The sequence below is a fragment of the Pelobates fuscus genome, chromosome 3 (genome assembly GCF_036172605.1).
Source record: "Pelobates fuscus isolate aPelFus1 chromosome 3, aPelFus1.pri, whole genome shotgun sequence".
Classification (NCBI taxonomy): Eukaryota; Metazoa; Chordata; class Amphibia; order Anura; family Pelobatidae; genus Pelobates; species Pelobates fuscus.
This window is the reverse complement of record NC_086319.1, coordinates 179633046-179652281: the sequence shown is the minus strand read 5'-3', so window position 1 is coordinate 179652281 and position 19236 is coordinate 179633046. Positions and strand designations below refer to the sequence as shown.

Below are 19236 nucleotides of genomic sequence, written 5' to 3'. Positions count from 1 at the left end.
ACCAGCCTTTGTCAAACTTTTGGATAGTAATCTTTTTTTGTTTCTTTGTCACACACATTGTACTTTAGGCATGAATTAACAGATCCTGTTACGTGTCACTGCCAAACACTGCCCAATATGTTCAGCAACATCTCTTGAGTACAGTGATACCCCCCATGTATATGGTTGCCGGGTTGTTTGGGGGCCAAAAGGCAACAATCAGAACTTGTACATGTTTTTCAACTTGATATATAGGTATGCATGGTCTATCTTCAGTTTGACATATTTTTGTACCCCCCAGTTAATGTTACCATCATGCCAATATGTATAGTATATATTTTTATAAAGTAGACATCAAATGTTATAGAGGATGGGGTGTTTTGACTTCTTTCCCCCAACCATTTTGCCCCCCAAAGAAAGTGTAGTGGTATTTTCTTTATTCTGGTTTTTATGCACACGTCATCTGGTTTTGGACAGCTGGTTATGTGTTACTGCCAGAAAACTTGTTAGGCCAAATGTGCAGGTAGCAAATGTACATTTAGCAGCAATCTTTAAACTGACTCCTGCAAATAGAATCTAAATGGAGATTTGGGGGAAGGAAACTGACTAACAAAAAAATGGCTGCTTTCCAAAGAAACAGAAAATAAAATAAAAATTCAGGAACACTTCTTACAACTGTTCTGTGTGGTACTGCTTGAAACATGTTCCTACACAGAGTCCTGGTTTCGAAGGACAATCAGGACAGTGAAAAGGGGTGTCTGTCCTTTTCCCGTTTTTAAAACAGACCCGGCAACGTTTCTGGGGGGTTTTTTTTCTAGCAGTTGGCGGTAACTTAAAAATAAAATGTCTGGACTCAGCTTGCACCGTTGTTGGAACTTGTCCATCTCCATAAATTGTTAAAGAAATTATTTTCAATTGAAATTGGAGAAAGGTGATTTTCCCTGGATTATTTTTTTTAAAAAGTAAAAATGAGTTGTGGGTTGCTATTTGCATCAGATATATAGCCACCTTTTTATACCATGCTTTGGTTTTTCGTAAAATAAGATACGGCTGCATAAGCTGATCAGCCAAATCAACACCACCCATGTACTTATTATACGCCCTGATGCAAACCGGTTTGGACTCTACTCTGCCCCGGACAGAGACGTCGGACATGCGTTCGTCATGGATGGTGGTGAGCATTTGGACATCCTTCCTGTCCCTAAATTTTAGTGCAAGCACCTCAGCTTTCCGAAGTGCTTTACATTCGCCTTTTTTTAATTTTGCATCTATGAGAGATCGTGGAAAATCTTTGGAATTTTTTCTGGCAGTGCCGCAGGCCAGTGTCTGTAAAGCATAAAGTGTTTTAAATAGACGGACACTACTATAAAAATTATCCACATAAAGGTGGTAACCTTTATTAAACAAGGGGTTTAGTAGGTCCCATACAAGTTTCCCACTTGTCCCCAGGGAGTCAGGACAGTCAGGAGGGTCCAGTTGACCATCTTTCCCCTCATATACACGAAAGGCAAATGTGTATCCGCTTTCGCTCTCACACAGTTTGTACAGTTTAATGCCATACCTAGAGCGCTTTGAGGGGATGTATTGTCTGAACCCTAATCTCCCTTTGTATTTCATTAGAGATTCATCTATGGATAAATTTTGTTGGGGGGTATAAACATCCGAAAATTTGTCCTGAAAATGGTCTAGCAGTGGGCGTATTTTATAAAGCCTATCGTATTGGGGGTGATCTCTAGGGTGACAGAGGGTATTGTCACTGAAATGTAAAAATCTCAGCAGTAACTCGTATCTGGCTCTAGGCATGGTTTGGGAGAATACTGGACTCGACATTATTGGGTTGGTGCTCCAGTATGAGCGAATCGATGGCTTTTTTATGATCCCCATGAGCATTGTGAGAGCCCAGAATTTTTTAAGCTCTGGGACATCTGTGGGATGCCAGTCATGCTCCCTGGCTGTATAGCTACCTGGATTGTTGTCAATAAATTGGGTAGCATACAAGTTAGTCTGGGAAGCAATCTCCTCCCAGATGGTATCCCCTAAAAATAGTTCTACATACTGCATTGGGGAGAAGCCATCCACATTAACATTAATGCCTGCGTTGGCACTAAAAGGGGGGACGTTGGGCTCGGCTAACTGTGGAGGTACCCAGTCCTCCTCCACATTTGGCATAGCAGAGGAAGCACAGCTTCTTTCTTCAGCCGGCTCACACACAGATGACATGTCGTCTTGACTAGACATGTCAGAAAACTGACCTGGGTCAAAATCTGACGCAGTGTCAGTGGCGTCAGAGTCTGACGCCAAGAAGGCATATGCCTCCTGCAAGTTATACATACGCTGCATGTTTTACACACGACTAAAACAAATTACAAACACACAAATTTTTTTTTATACTTTTTTTTTTTTTTTTTTTACTAAAACAGACTAAACAGCAATCCCTAAACTAACTCCTGTCACAAAAATCTAATGGAGATTTGGGGGAAGGAAACTGACTGACTACGACAGACTACGACAGACTAAGACAGACTAAGACAGACTAAGACAGACTAAGACAGACTAAGACAGACTAAGACAGACTAAGACAGACTAAGACAGACTAAGACAAACTAAGACAAATATTTTTAAAACAAATTTAACCCTTTAAGGGCAAAAAAAAAAAGACAGACAGTACAAATGCACTGCTGAAACAGATCTGGCAGGGAAGGGGTTAAAATGGATTTTTAATTCACTGCTGATACTTTTTCCAACTCTCTGGAACACTCTGCTGCAACAAACTATCACGATCTCTGTCTCTCTCGCCTCACAAAACGCTACAGAGGAGAGAGGGGCAGAGATCACTGTCAAAGTGAGTGTTTGTAACACCCACTTTGACAGCAGCCGATTGTGAGCGATCGCGGATCGCTCACACACCGTAATTGGCTGTTACTATCTGCCTGGGATGTCTGGCAGATAGTTACATCATAGTACGGGCAAGAGCGATCTTTGATCGCTTCCTGCAGCCCGTTTTCCGCTATGACGGTTCAGGACCGTCAGCGGTCCAAACGCACGTTTTACCGCTGACGGTCCTGAACCGTCCGCGGTCGTGAAAGGGTTAAGGGGTTAATTGCAACGTTGTTGCCCAAAGTGCTTCACAGTTACATTAAAACATACAAGTTATAAAAACATTAGCAGGTGTACAAAAGGCTTTGTCTATGACATCACTTGCTGCTGCAGCCTGGCACAGGTCAGAGTATTTTGTCGGTTGACATCTTCAAACGGTTGTATTTTAAAAACTATAAATCCTACAGTGAAGAGCTTTATATTGTGAGAATCACAAAACCAAGACCTACATTTTGATACATAGTATGTATCTGCAATATTAACAATGAAGGCACAGTCGCACTTTAGAAATTGCCCTTCAAATGTCAGCAATGACTTATAGAACCTACATATTTAGTATACACTTGCAATGAGTACAGGCTTATAAACAATTGAAGGATCCCAGGCTAAATAACCTCTGTGAATAGGATACTGTTGCAATTTGATGTCTAAATTGTTATTACAAACTAAATAGCTGGTCTAACTGCCTAGATCAGGGGTTTCCAAACTTTTTTCAAAGAGGGCCAGATTTAATGAAGTGAACATGCGTGAGGGACGACCATTTTGCCTGACATTCTTTGAACCATTAAAATTGAAAACAAATTAACTATTTTATGCAAAGTTTATTGCAAACGGCATACTTTTCATTTCATCTCTTTATTCTGTCCCATCACTCTTTATTCTGCCCCTTCACTCTTTATTCTGCCCCTTCACTCTTTATTCTGTCCCTTCACTCTTTATTCTGTCCCTTCTCTCCGTATTCTGTTCCTTCTCTCTTTCTGTCTCAGATCTCTTTATTCTGTAACTTTTTATTTTGTCCATCTCTGTTTTTCTGTCCAAGCAGGGAGAAGGAACCAAATCCCGCGCATCCCATGACGTTCACGAGATCCCGCGACATCCAAGAGATCACGAGAACGCAGACTGAGGTCACTGCATGTCCATCTGAGTTCTTGCAATCTCTTGGCCCCCAGTGAATCCCCGAGCGGCGCTCAGGACCGTGGCGTTCAAAGATCCAGAGATCCCAGGGGTCCTGAGCGGCGCTCGGGGATTCACTGGGGGCCACAACAGGTAGATTAGCCAAACTACCTGTGGGGCCGTATTAAACCGGGACGTGGGCCGCAATTGGCCCGCAGGCCAGACTTTAGACATGTACGGCCTAGATGGTAACACAGCCTCCTGCAAGAATAAAGAGCACTTAAACACTGCTGTGATAGGTCTCAGTCTAATTCAACTTGCAGGAGACCGATATGCCGAAAGGTCGCCTAATTTCATTGCAGTAGATGAAATAGGATAGTGTCAGCAACATTGGTGGAAGTAATCTATCAAAGTAGGAGGCTGTAGGTATCGGACAAAATGAGCCTGACTAGTCTCTCATTACTTTATACTAGTCTCTCTGTTAGTTGCTAGGAAGTTAGACTAGTCGAAGGCACAGAGTTCTACACCTGACTAGTCTCTCCTTGCTCTTACGTTTTTTCATTTAAGTTCAGTATTTCTTTTCATCGCCTTCTATTTAGGTAGCACTATTGGATTTCTCTCTCTACAATCTAGATCTTGTATATATCGCTGCAGCAATTATTAGGATTCAACAAACAGCTGTTTAGGCAATATTCCCTTTTACCTCATATTGTTACAACCCTCTGATTGTTGCTAGTTTTCTCTGTTTTGGATACTGACTATCTTGCTCTTCATTTGTAATAACAATTTAGACATCAAATTGCAACAGTATCCTATTCACAGAGGTTATTTAGCCTGGGATCCTTTAATAGTTTCTAAGCGTGTACTCGTTGCAAGTGTATCCTAAATATATAGGTTCTATAAGTGATTACTGACTTTATTCATTTACTCACGTTCCCTCACATTTTTTTGTTCACATGTTTTAGTGTATGTGTGTGTCTTTAATTATTAACTACTATTAAACTTGGGACAGTGTATTTCAGTTTTTAGTTTAGGTTTTTAAATGTAGTATATTTTATGGACACTGTAACATAATTAAATGTTTAATAGCTTTATGTGTAAAAATGAAGCAGATTATAGATAAAGAAATATACAGGGTATTTTTTATTTGCAATTTAGCAATTCTTTTCAAGCTGGCAAAGTAAGTATTGTGAATATCAGCGACTAATATTTGCAGCTAAAAAAAATATAGACAGATTTCTACGATCATGTATTTAACACCTATATGCTACTCCTGTCGGTTTCCATGGATACTGAACACACTCTGTATTTACCATTTAGCAAGTTGGGCATACTTCAAGAAAAAGTTGAGGTTTCCAATTAATTGCCTTTATCATGGCACGTTAAAATGTTCATTCAACACAAGTTATTTTTCCATAATCCTTTTCCTCCATAAACGTAGATTTGCAAGGTGTAGTTTTTAGTCAGATAGTGAAATTAGGTAATTTTTACCACCTAGTACGGAAACCAGGTGTGTCCTAGCATCTATTATATCCTAATAATTTCCATGTCAGACATTAAAACATTTAGAAGCAGGTTTTTTTCTATGATATTAAACATTTAAGGAAGTAATTTCCATGCCATATATGTTACAATTGGTGATAAACCGTGCCTAATGCTGAAACTTAGTGACATGACATAGAATACCTTAATAGTGTGGTATACAGATGTGTGTGTGTGTGTGTATATATATATATATATATATATATATATACACCCACACACAACCAAAAGTTGCTATATCTATCTATATACACACACACATACTTTGTTTTTCTGGCTTGTACATATACATATAAATATTTTATATTCACTGAGGATCTATTCACTGAATATCAAATGATTGTATGTACTAGACATGTGCAATTCGTTTCGGTCCGAATATGAATTCGGACATTCGGGTACTTCCGAATGTCCAAATTGGTGAAGTGCCGAATTGCCGAGGTCCCGAAATTACTGAATTTCCGAAGTGTCGAAGTTGCCAAAGTGTCGAAGTTGCCAAAGTGTCGAAGTTGCCAAAGTGTCGAAGTTGCCAAAGTGTCGAAGTTGCCAAAGTGTCGAAGTTGCCAAAGTGTCGAAGTTGCCAAAGTGTCGAAGTTGCCAAAGTGTCGAAGTTGCCAAAGTGTCGAAGTTGCCAAAGTGTCGAAGTTGCCAAAGTGTCGAAGTTGCCAAAGTGTCGAAGTTGCTAAAGTGTCGAAGTTGCCAAAGTGTCGAAGTTGCCAGTGTCGAAGTTGCCAAAGTGTCGAAGTTGCCAAAGTGTCGAAGTTGCCAAAGTTCCAAAGTTGCCAAAGTTCCAAAGTGTCAAAGTGCCGAAGTTCCGAAGCACAGTATTGCCTAAGTACAAATATACTTACCCAGTGAAAGAAGAATGTTACATTGTAAACAATTTTATATAAGAAGTATACAAACATAGCCAGGATTCAGCTGTAAGCATTTGCAACACTTACATTTTATATGAATGTATGTTACTTGATTGTTGTAAGTTACTTGGCCAGTCAATGTAATGACAGGAATGAATAAGTAGATAGCTCCCTAATACCGTGGGAATTAGGGAGTTATCTACTAAAAGGCTGAAAGACCTAAATTGGTCTTTCAGCCAAATTTACTAATACTAAGTAAAGATTACTTAGTATTAGTAAATTATGCCCCTACTCCCTATACTGCGAGTAGGGTCATGTCTATTAAACAGTGAGCAGCCTGTGGCTGCTCACTGTAAAAAAAAAAAAAAAAAAAAAATCTTACTTAATCCACCAATCAGTGTTATGAGTCAAATTACACAGCGTGGGAAAATTCCAAAGAACTTTCCCACGCTGTGTAAAATGACACAGAGCACTCTGATTGGTGGATTTCAAACCAACCAATCAGAGTGCTGTGACAGGTAAATGTAGAGACTTACCTGGCTTAAACCCACCAATCAGAGTGCTCTGAGCCTAATTGCAGGGCGGGGCAAGGCTTTTTTAAGCCTTCCCCCGCCCTGCAGAGCTCAGTCTGCGCAGAGCCCTCCATGGGTGAAGAAGGAATTATTTTTTTTTGCGCTTTTTTTTATAATTGCGTCGGTTATTATGGTTTTTTTATTTGGACTTTTTTGGGGCTGAAAAAAGAAGATTTTAGAAGAAAGAAAACATCGAATGGTAATTTTGTAAAAATTTTTTTACAGGTACTTAGTTAAAGGGTCCCCCCTCATTAGTTTTTTTGGGTGAGGGGTGTAGGCAGGGGGATAATTTTTATTGGGGGGCAGGGGGTGACTAGGGGTTTGGGGACTCCTAGTCACCTGGGGGGAGGGGGCAACATTTGTTTTAGGGCCCCCACCCGCCGCTCAGGGTTGGGGGCCAGGGGGGAGGACCTTAAGTCCCCCCCTTTATTAGTATTTAGGGCCCCCACCCGCCGCTGAGGGGTGGGGGCCAGGGGGGAGGACACTAGGTCCCCCCTTATTACAATTTAGGGCCCCCACCTGCCGCTCAGGGGTGGGGACCAGAGGGGAGGACATTAGGTTCCCCCCCCCCCCTTATTAGTATTTAGGGCCCCCATCCGCCGCTGAGGGGTGGGGGCCAGGGGGGAGGACCTTCGGTACCCCTCCCCTTATTAGTATTTAGGGCCCCCACCCGCCGCTCAGGGGTGGGGGCTAGGGGGGAGGACATTAGGAGGGGGAGTAAAAGGGCGAAGAAGAGCATCAAGAGTGTAAAATAGGTGTTTTCAGGCCAGCGGCACACCCCCTCGACCTGGTGGTAAACTGTGACAAAAGGGACACAAACCAATGGGAACACTAATTAACAAAATAACACTCCCACATACGCAGTAAAATCCCTCCCCTCTATCCTGGAGATAATTGGCTTAAGGAACTGCAGTAAACTCAATTATCTCCAGGTACAGAAAATATCTCCATCTTACACTAACCGTAAAATACATAAAAATACATAATTCCTATTATATCACACAGAACCCCCACATTTAACCTATGCCCAGATAGCTCGGATCTGAAAGCCCAATATAGGTGAACAGCACTCAGATCCCACGAATAGAGTAAATTTGCCATGGGGTTAAAGTTTTGCAAAGGCTGATGAGAGATTGAGGAGGGACAAAGCAGCCTGTTTAAATTGGTCTGGCAGTGTCCCTGGGACAACACCCTGCTGGAGAACAATGGGATAGATATTAAAGGGGGAGGGGAAGAGGCACATTCTCCCATGGAATCAAAGGGGCAGAAAGTCTTTTAAAAGTCCCAATATGCCCACATATAGTTTTTAAAGGGCCATATACCCCAGGGCCATAGTCATGAGGCAGGAGGCTGGCAATCAGGCTCCTCCAAAAGCCAGGGGCAAAGGGCAGTTGGTCACATAAAAACCCAGTGACAAAAGGCAGTTTGTCACAAGGTGGGTTTGCGTGGCGGGTGCATGCACTACATCCCCATAATCAATGACTGGCATTAGCATTTGTTGCATCTGCTTCCTTACTGTATGGCTTAGGCAGGATTTGTTTCTGTACAGGGCACCTAGTTTTGGGTAAGGTTTTGAAGAGATTTTTTTCAATGTGAAGGCCAAAAGTTAGATTGGGGTCTAGCAACATACCTAGATATTTTAAAGAGCAAACTGCTGTCAGTGTGCTATTTGGCTTTGTTCTGATACACAATTGCTGATTTTATAGTTTATGTAATTTAGGTACAGTTCCAAAGATCATTGTAACGGTTTTGTCAGTGTTTAGGAAGAGTTTGTTATCTGCTATCCACTTTTCTACCTCTGTGAATTGGTTTTGGAGCACTGCCTCAAGCTGCGGATATATATATATACACGCGCACACACACACACACAAACATATACACACATAAAATAAAGAACAAGCACGCCCAGGTATTTCATAATGACAACGAAATTGTGGTAAAAGATATATTGTTTAAAAAATATACAATAAAATGATAGTGTCCTGTATTAAGGGTTGATAGTGTCCTCCTTGCATAAGGCACTGCTCCAGCTGTACTTGATCTGAGCAATGTTCTGGTTTGCAGTAGGGAACTTTTTAAAACTCAGACTTCCATAAGGCACGGGTCCAGCTGTACTTGATCTGAGCAATATGTGCTATGGTCATTGCTGCCACCCAAGAGTAATGGGAGTTTGAGCGCAGGACTTATTTTTTTTTAATATTTGTATTCACTTTTGTATCACACAGCTATGTTACAATGCTGCTGCCCATTCCATGTGTTCCATATTAAGGGTTAATAAGCATGTAGGGATGTATATAAAAAATACCCCTTTCTGTCTCAGAGATATCATTGCCAGAAGCTCAAGGAAGCAAAGTGAATGGTTAGAGTTAGGACCCACCTAAGAGGTCTGCCTTGACGTGGCAGGTGTGCATACCCTCTCATGGCCATTGGAGGTAACTAAAAACCTCCATTTGTTTATATATACAGTGGCGTACATACCAGGGTCGCAGGGGTCGCGGCTGTGACCGGGCCCGGCCCACCAGGGGGCCCGGCCGCCCCTGCGACCCTGTATGTACCCACTGGGCCAGCCTCTTCTCCTGGGGGCCCCAGGAGCCGGCCACCTCAGGGCCCCCCTGAGGCTGGCCCTGTTTACACCCGGCGGGCAGTCAGGCTGGCCGGTGCGCGAGGGAGCACTCTCCCCTGAATGCTTCCTCTTCAGCTCCCTCGCGCACCGGCCTGACCGGCCGCATAGAAGCCCAGCAGCACCACTGGACCCCAGGGAATCCCCTCAGCACTCCAAAAGGTAGGGAGGCTGGGGGGATTAAATTTAAAAAAAAAAACATGTGTAAGTGTGTGTGAGTGTTAGTGTGTGTGTTTGTAAGTGTGTGTGTGTGTGTGAGTGTTAGTGTGTGTGTGTGTAAGTGTGAGTGTGTGAGTGTTAGAGTGTGTGTGAGTGTTAGAGTGTGTGTGAGTGTTAGAGTGTGTGTGAGTGTTAGTGTGAGTGTTGGTGTTTGTGTTAGAGTGTGTGTGTCTGCTAGTGAGTGTCAGTGAGTGTGTTACTGTGTGTGTCTGTTACTGAGTGTGTGTGTGTGTGTTAGTGAGTCTGTTTGATGTCTGTTAGTGAGTGTGTGTTTGTCAGTGAGAGTGTATGTTTTGTAAGTGAGTGTGTATGTATGTCTGCCGCTGAGTGTGTCTCTGTCAGTAAATGTGTGTGTCTGTTAGCTAGTGTGTATGCATTTGTTCGTGAGAGTGTGTGTGTCTTCAGCACTTACCTTTCTCCAGCGCCGGATTCCCATGGCGCTGGGGATCCCTCCGCCTCTCAGCTCCGAATGCGCATGCACGGCAAGAGCCGTGCACGCATTCAAACCGCCCATAGGAAAGCATTACTCAATGCTTTCCTATGGACGTTCAGTGTCTTAAAATGGCGGAAGCGCCTCTAGCGGCTGTCAGTGAGACAGCCACTAGAGGCTGGATTAACCCTCAGTGAAACATAACAGTTTCTCTGAAACTGCTATGATTTCAGCTGCAGGGTTAAAACTAGAGGGACCTGACACCCAGACCACTTCATTGAGCTGATGTTATCTGGGTGTCTGTAGTGGTCCTTTAAGTGTGTGTGCATCTGCATGCACTGGCGTACATACCGCGGTCGCAGCCCTGCAACCCCTGCGACCAGGTGCCCGCCGCCATGTGTTGCTGCCCCGGCCCGCGCAGAGTAAGCGCGAGGGGGGGGGCCCACGGATCAATTTTCGCACCGGGGCCCCATGGGTCATGTGTACGCCACTGTATATATACATAGGGATTTGGGAAAGAGCGCAGGTAACTTTTTTCTTTTTTACTGTATGTATTTGGGCTGATGTGTACTATGGCCGTTGCTGCCACCCAGGAGTAATGGGAGTTTGAGCACAGGACTTGTTTTTTTTTTATATTTGATCTGATCAATGTTCTGGTTTGCAGCAGGGAACTTTTTAAAATGGAATATGCCCAATGAGTGACCCTGTTGCATGCCTTTTAGATGTTCTATAGTGCTACATAAGAGAAAGGAAAAGGGGCAGTCACTTTACAGGGTTCTTGCTATAGAATGTTTTTAGTTTACTGTCCCTTTAAAAAATATCTTAGCTGATGTAAAATAATGCAGTCTCACCTCTGCCTTAATGAATTTTCGGATGTCCCTGTGTGCTCTGGAGCATGCTGTGAGCAAACTGAGAACTGGAGTCAGCCCCTCCCGGTAACTGCAGCCCTAAAACATAGAACATGAAATAAAAACACAACAGCCATCAGGGCATGTGATATTAAACAGACAAAAAAATAGCACAGCAAATGAATATTAAATCAATTTAGGAGTAATCCAAAGAGCACAAGCAAAATTTTTTATACCTTGGTTGGAGATAATTGGTACTCTTTTTCAGTCACAATGCATTTTACTGTAGAGTCACAAACACACTGTTTCTGGAAATCAGATATTTATTACATTTTGATGGAAATACATATCAGATCTATAGCATTCAAAACAAATCCAAAATCCAAAATGGTTTACACATTGATTGCTTTTACTTACACAATGCAATAAGGAGTGCAATTATACATTACAATTTTAACTCACTGGAGAGATTTTTGAACAAGCCTTGATTATTGGATTATTGATTATTGGAATAAAACTGCCTATAAAGCGTATACCAGTCACAGTCCACCCCTTTGCCCCGCCCATGTCCAGCTGGTGGGGACTCTATCAAATGTAAATATGGGGGAAGCATCCTTGTGTCCTCTCCAGCCCCACCCATGAGTGGTGGGTGGGGTCTATGAAATAATAAATGAGGATGCAGAGGGTATCCACCCAGCCCCTGAGAGAGGCAGCAGGACAATAGTATGACCACCCCATTATCAGCAGACTTCGTCACTAAGAAGGCTCATAATAGTACTTTCAATGCACATTTATTAGCAGCTTCATTTTAAGCAGCAAAACCATTGATCGAGTACAACTGCTTAATGTTAGGTATGAGTTGTTTCAACAGTTTAAAAGTCTTGTCAGTAGTTCTTATTTTGTTTAAGTAAACACTTTGCCTGTAGGCAAAAATAATTGTTTTTGAAAATAAAAATAAAAAAAGAGATAGTCAAAGCTTGTTTTTTTTAGCCTAAATGTTTGGTATTAAAGGGACACTCCAGGCACCCAGACCACTTCTGCCCATTGGAGTCTGGGTGCCAACTCCCACTTACATTGCAGGGTTAACTCCATCTCTAGTGGCGGTCTACTAGACAGCCACTAGAGGGCACTTCCTGGTTCCTAGCACAGGAAACCTGTGCTAGATAATCGCTGGACGTCCTCACACTATGTAGGACCTCCAGCATCGCTCATTTCCCCATAGGAAAGCATTGAAATTGCTGCGCATGCGCATTAGGTCTCCCCGGGCGGTGGGCGGGATCAGTCTTGCCCACCGGCCGACGCAATGCAGAGGAGGAGCAGCGGTGGAGGAGGAAGCAGCGACGAGGGACATTGTCGCTGGCTCAGGTAAGTTACTTAAGGGGTTTTCACCCCTTCAGCAACCGGTGATTGGGGGTGGGAGGGAGAGGGAACCTGCAGTGCCAGGAAAACAGATTGTTTTCCTGGCACTGGAGTTTCCCTTTAACCCCTTGAGGACACATGACATGTGTGACATGTCATGATTCCCTTTTATTCCAGAAGTTTGGTTCTTAAGGGGTTAAGGGAGAACTCCAAGCACCATAACCACAACAGCATCCCCTCCTTTGTAAGTAGTAAAGCAGTTTAAAAATGGTTTGACTTCTTACCTGTTGTCCATCTGACCTCACTTCCCACCACCTTGCAGGCGGAAAGGAGAGCCAGAAGGTCCTGTTAATCTACCCATATGTCTCCAATATATCTGAAGCATTCAAGTAACTTATTAATTCTCATTATTCCAAATACCTTATCTATTCGCTTCTCCATGAAATTCAGCAAAACTTGAATGGTTTGCATATCTGCATCATTCTTATTTGCTGCTTCATTTTCCTTAGTGGGGTTGATGAGAACATCCAGACAGGAAACCGGTACGTTGCTCAAAAGGTTGACTGCGTTACTAGAAAAATACACAATGATACAATTACTTACACAGATAGCAATCAAATGATCCTGCAACAGATACAAGTGCTAGTTAAATGCCACATAAACCTGGGAATGATTTTTATATCCTTGCATAAGAATCGCTTATTAAGAAGAGAGGTAAGTGGCTTTGGACAAAAAACAGTTGTCTTGTACCATAGAAAGACTTGGGACTGATAAGAATGCCCTCTAAAGTACGCAGAATTAACATTTTTATTAGAAGACCTAAAAGATTTCTCACCTGTACAGGCAACCAGGTGCCCAAAACAGCAGACTGTATGTGTAAAAACCCTGCAAGCTTTTATTGGCTATGGTTACACACAGCCAGGCAAACTACTTTATCACTATCCCAACCATGCAGTCAATGTGGTGCTGTCATAATTCCAAATGAAAGCAGTGCTGTTTCAGAGGCATAGCAAAGCTTACAATTTGCAATTTCCACGACTTTAGTGGCTGTGTTTTAGACAGCAACCCCAGGCCTTGGACTAAAATAAATTGAATAAAGAACTTATTTTACATCATCATGCAAAGTATGCTGACACCAGAGGGTGGGTGTGCATGCCTTGCTCATCTATGACAAAATGCATTGTTTTAGCAGATTATGGCAGTAGCTGCAAATCTGTCCTTAATTTGATTGGACAAATGTCATTAAGCTTGATGACCTCAGAGAACAGAAGAAGCACTGGATAGCAGGTAAGCAACAAGTAAGGATTTTTTATTTTTATTTTAAATAGATAATGGAAGACAGGGGACTAAAAATAACTAGTCTGATCCTTTAAGTACACATGAAACCAGCAGAGATAATGGCTTAATGAAAATTAAAGCTATGCATAACAGACATTTTCAATGTGGAAGGCCTTATATCGGGAGAGAGGGAGGGGCAGAGTATGAGCACATCTGACGTAATTAGTGTCACTGAATCACCCCTCTACCCACAATAAGATGAGCAATTATGGAGTGCAATATGCACTAGGGTGACAGGCTGCCCTTAGACTCATTGCTGATGATGTCCATGCGTATGGGTGTAAAAGTCCTGAAATGGATTTGTGGCGAAACCAACTTCGCCACTGTGAACTGGAGAAGCCTGGTTGCTAGCCTCCTGCCCGCTGACTATGGCCCCTGGACATATTACACTTTAAAGACTATATTTGGGCATGTATAATTTATATTGCTGCTACTGGCCCTTTAAAATCAGCGATGGACATTTTGGGACTACTGTCCCTTTAAGACTGTGAAGCATGTTCTATTGTACTGCCTGTATATTGTATATGTATTTATGTATGCAGTTAACCTGGGTTATATATATATGCAGCCTTCATCTGATTGTTCGGTAGAATCACTCCATTCCTTGTATTGAGGAAACTACCGAACAACCAGACCACCCAGGACCCAAGTGTGCCTCCAATTACCGTTTGCAACAATGTTGCAAACGGGTAATTGGCAATCAGTGCAGTGTGGTCTTTGTCCTCTGGGTGGCCGCCATTCAGGAAACTAACACGTGGCGGCGGCCATCTTTAACTACCAAACAGCGGTGTTTTGCCGTCGAGTGTCTGGAACTGAAATCGGACACTCGACTAGGCAAACACCGCTGAGACCTCCAGACTTCCAGGATTTCGTGGGGAAACTACCGAACGGCCCGCCGTTCGGTAGAAAGAAACGTACGAACTAGGGGATTCATACGAACTCCCCTTAGTCTCTATAACACCAGAAATTCGTATGTTTCATTCACCTGTTTGTGACCGACCGCAGGGCCAAAATGCATGGAACTGTTTTCGGATACTTTACCCATGCGGTCGGTCAATACTTTAAAGTCCCATAACTCCCGAACCGTTTATCCGAATGGGCTGATTTTAACATATGTTGTCCCTCCAGACTAGGGCTATCTGGAGATATTGGATTTGTGGATGTACCCCAAGTATTTAGGGTACATCCAAAACTTGGGTAAAACTATGTCCCTGTTAATTGTGTTAACAGATATGTTGGAGGGAGGAGATGTGTGGGTTGTACCTTAAACTGGATTGGTGTACTGTAAACCCCTCCCTTGCATGGGGGAATCTCATAAGCCTGTGTGTGAATAAATCAGTGTTGTTGCTGTTTAACCCTGAAGCTGGAGTGTGTCTCTTTCTTGGGGGGAAAGGGGACTGTATGCCGACTGCCAGGAGTGTAAGCTGTTCATATTGCTTTTCCTGTTCGGCTGCTTCCAGGGTTAGTGTGTCTGCTGTCCGAGAGTTGGTGAATTCGTGCAGTTTGGGAGTTCGGGAAGTTGGTGCTTATGGTAGCTGCTGGTCCATTTATAGGGGATTATCGCCTAAACGGATTTTTTCCCCTTTTATGCTGAAACGGTCCGTTACAGGATTAAAAGTGTAGTGTGAGCAAGGTGATAAAACTGGCTTGTCAGGTGATCAGGACGACAGAGGAAAAAAATCTTGTGTTACATGGTGCCACTTTGTAACAGATCAGATCATGGCTGGCATTCAGTTGCATGGCTAGTAACATGAACTCATGCCATTTACAATATTAAAGCAAGTTACTAACATGTGTTTACTCATTGTAAAAAAAAAATAAAAAAAATAAAAAAATGTATAGGCTGAGATTGTAGTGGGTTTGGATATATTTATACTCAAACTCAGTCAGTGGCGTACACACAACCCCTGGGACCCCAGTGCAAAACTGATCCATGGGCCCCCTCCCCCCCACCCAAAAACTGATCCATAGGGAGTCACTGCCACCCCATAAAGACACACACACAGACACACATACATACAGACACACATACAGCCAGACAGGCACAAACATACATACATACAATAATGAAAGGAGGAGCACAACCAATAAAATGCAAAAAACTTTATTATGCAGGCTCACATATAACAGGTATCAATAAGAACAATATTGGATAACAATATACTTGAATAGTGATGTCGCGAACATAAAATTTTCCGTTCGCGAACTTCCGCAAATGTTCGCGAACGGGCGAACCGCCATAGACTTCAATAGGCAAGTGAATTTTAAAACCCACAGGGACTCTTTCTGGCCACAATAGTGATGGAAAAGTTGTTTCAAGGGGACTAACACCTGGACTGTGGCATGCCGGAGGGGGATCCATGGCAAAACTCCCATGGAAAATTACATAGTTGATGCAGAGTCTGGTTTTAATCCATAAAGGGCATAAATCACCTAACATTCCTAAATTGTTTGGAATAACGTGCTTTAAACTTCAGGCATGATGTTGTATCGATCAGGTAGTGTAAGGGTTACGCCCGCTTCACAGTGACAGACCAAACTCCCTGTTTAACGCACCGCAAACAACTGCAAACAGTCCATTTGCACAACCGCAAACTCTCCATTTGCACAAGGTTGGATACCAAGCTAGCCATGTCCCGTTCCTTGTCCTCACTGATGTCATTGAAGGTCTCTTCCTCCACCCAGCCACGTACAACACCAAGGGTCCCCGAAAGGTGACAACAAGCCCCCTGTATTATTATTATTATTTTTTTTTTTTTAATGTACACTACTGTTACACCAGATATGAGTTGCACTGGTGTGACACTGTGCCCTGGCAGGCCCTGAAACGCACACGTGTGAAGGAAACTGACTGCTATTATATTACAAAAAAAAGTTTTTGTTTTTTTTAAATGAAAGCTATTGTGACACCAGATATGAGTGGTGGCACTGGGCAAGTGGGCACAGTATACGCTGTGAGCCTGACACACACGCTGGCAGGCAGGCAACTTCAATTAGATTAAAAAGAAAAAAAAAAGCAGACTGATGTTCTAGCCCTAAAAAGGGCTTTTTGGGGTGCTGTCCTTACAGCAGAGATCAGATGAATCCTTCAGGACTGTAGTGGACACTGAATACACTAGCCTAGCTATCGATTTCCCTATTAAATCAGCAGCAGCTACACTGTCCCTCCTCTCACTAAGAATGCAGCTTCCGAATGAATCTAAAATGGATGCTGTCCAGGAGGTGGGAGGGTCTGGGAGGGAGGGTCTGCTGCTGATTGGCTGGAATGTGTCTGCTGACTGTGAGGTACAGGGTCAAAGTTTACTCAATAATGATGAATAGGGGGCGGACCGAACATCGCATATATTCGCCATCCGTGGCGAACGCGAACAAGCTATGTTCGAACTATTCGGGACATCTCTAGTCAGGATAGATGCCTCTGGAATGGGAGGTACGGGTTGAGATGGTACGCATACCAGTGTCTCAGGGGCCAAATAAGCATTTCTGGACAAAAGTGTCTGATGGGCCTGGGCAATCTGGTCCATACGGTGATCCTGTTCTTAAAATCTTGCCTCATAGGAGGCCATTTGCTGTCCTAAACCTGCAGGGCCCATGGTCCTAACATAATGGCATGATGTAATACCCCAACACGCAGAGTTTAGGATAGCAAGGGACAAGACTAGGATATAACTTATAAATATAAATATATTCAAGGCCAATACAAACCATTGTGTGGAAATCTATTCACAAACCAGACTTTACATAGGACACGAGGTCATGCGTTTAGACTAGAAGAAAGAAGATTTCGTCTAAGGCAAAGGAAAGGTTTTTTTACTGTAAGAACAATCAGGATGTGGAATTCTCTGCCTGAAGTGCTTCAAACTGTTTTTTTTGCCTTCTTTTGGATCAACAGCAAAAAACATATGTGAGGAGGCTGAACTTGATGGACGCAAGTCTCTTTTCAGCTATGTAACTATGTAACTTATTACCTGGACTTAGAATGGCCAGACTAAACGTCAGACAGAGATAAAGCGTAATCAGAAACGAGACGAGGTCATGGTAACAGAGAGACTCCGAAAACAAGCCAGAGTCAGGTAAATGGTAATCAGTCACACGGGCAAACAAGACAGGAAAGGGTTAAAGATAAATTCAGAGTCAAGAACAAAGCCATGGTGAATACCAAAATAAACAAAATAGATCATGGAACGCACTAAAGGGTACTGACACAGAAACCACGATAGGACAAAGTGGATAGGGCTAGGGAAGTTTAAATATTTAACATTTGATTGGCCCACGTCATGCCTACGCCCCCAAAACGTTCGTGTGTGGGGGTGCTGGAATGACATGGGCCAATGGGAGCCTGAATAAACTTTTAGCTCCCACTGCCCCTGTAACGGACCGTTTCACTTACAAGAGGATAAAACCCAGTTTAGGCGATAATCCCCTTTCCAGATGCACAGGCAGCTACTGCAAACCCCATTCTCCCGACTGGAACCACACGAACACTGGAACAGCTGAACAAGAAAAGCAGACATCGGCTTACACTCTTGGCAGTCAGCATACAATCCCATTCCCCCAAAGACCGAGACGACACATCGCTTTGAGGGTTAAGCAAGAACTCTGGACTGGGACACCCAGTCTGGCTTTTATTACAATAATCCACATACAGGCCACACCCAGGGGGAGGCATAAAATAACCAATCCGAGATATGGTACAACCCACACATCCCCTCCCCTTAGCCTGAGAGATAATCCACTTATTATACAGTTTAAAACATAACTTTTACACAATATCTGTAACTTCAAAACCATACATCCTATTCGCATAAAAATACATATTCACAATCAATCCATTCGGGGGAACAACATACTCAAAAATTGCATGAATCAGACCAGGGGTTCAAAAGTTAGTAAAAATATCTTTTGGGCCCTGGCTTGCAGCATGGCACAATCTGGCTCAAACAGAAGTAAAACATCCCCCACAATGCATCCCGGCTTCCTCCCTTCTGCCCTGGAGATAATTGGAGAAGTAATCCAATTATCTAGGACTAGAGTCAGACTCCATTAACCACATGGTTACAAAAAGACAGTAAAAGACATAAAATTACATACTGATACATTTAACACATAAAACACACATTTCTACATATCCCCAGTTTAACTGAACACATAAATACCTACATAATATTTAAGACAGTATTACTGTGATATGTTACAAAGTCTTAAAGGGACATTAGTCCCAAAAGTCCCAATATGTCCATCGCTGATTTTAAAGGGCCAGTAGCAGCAATATAAATTATTACATGCCCAAATATAGTTTTTAAAGTGCAATATGTCCAGGGGCCATAGTCAGCGGGCAGGAGGCTAGCAACCAGGCCTCTCCAGTTCACAGTGGCGAAGCTGGTTTCGCCACATTTCTCCCCTTTGTCAATTAGACTAACAGGGTACCTGACTTTCTGCCGGTCAGTGCCCTGGTTAGTCCAGCAACCCACCCACAAAACAG

General features: G+C 42.9%; 1 protein-coding gene across 1 annotated transcript in view; it reads right to left on the bottom strand.

The window, feature by feature from the left end:
• RIC8B (RIC8 guanine nucleotide exchange factor B) overlaps window positions 1-19236 on the bottom strand; it is a 135038-nt gene that overhangs the window by 16201 nt on the left and 99601 nt on the right. The window contains exons 5-6 of the mRNA XM_063447784.1: window positions 12837-12987; window positions 11061-11156 (exon numbers count right to left, since the gene is read on the bottom strand). Of these exons, the coding sequence (XP_063303854.1) occupies window positions 11061-11156; window positions 12837-12987 (247 nt within the window). The remainder of the gene's footprint in view (window positions 1-11060; window positions 11157-12836; window positions 12988-19236) is intronic.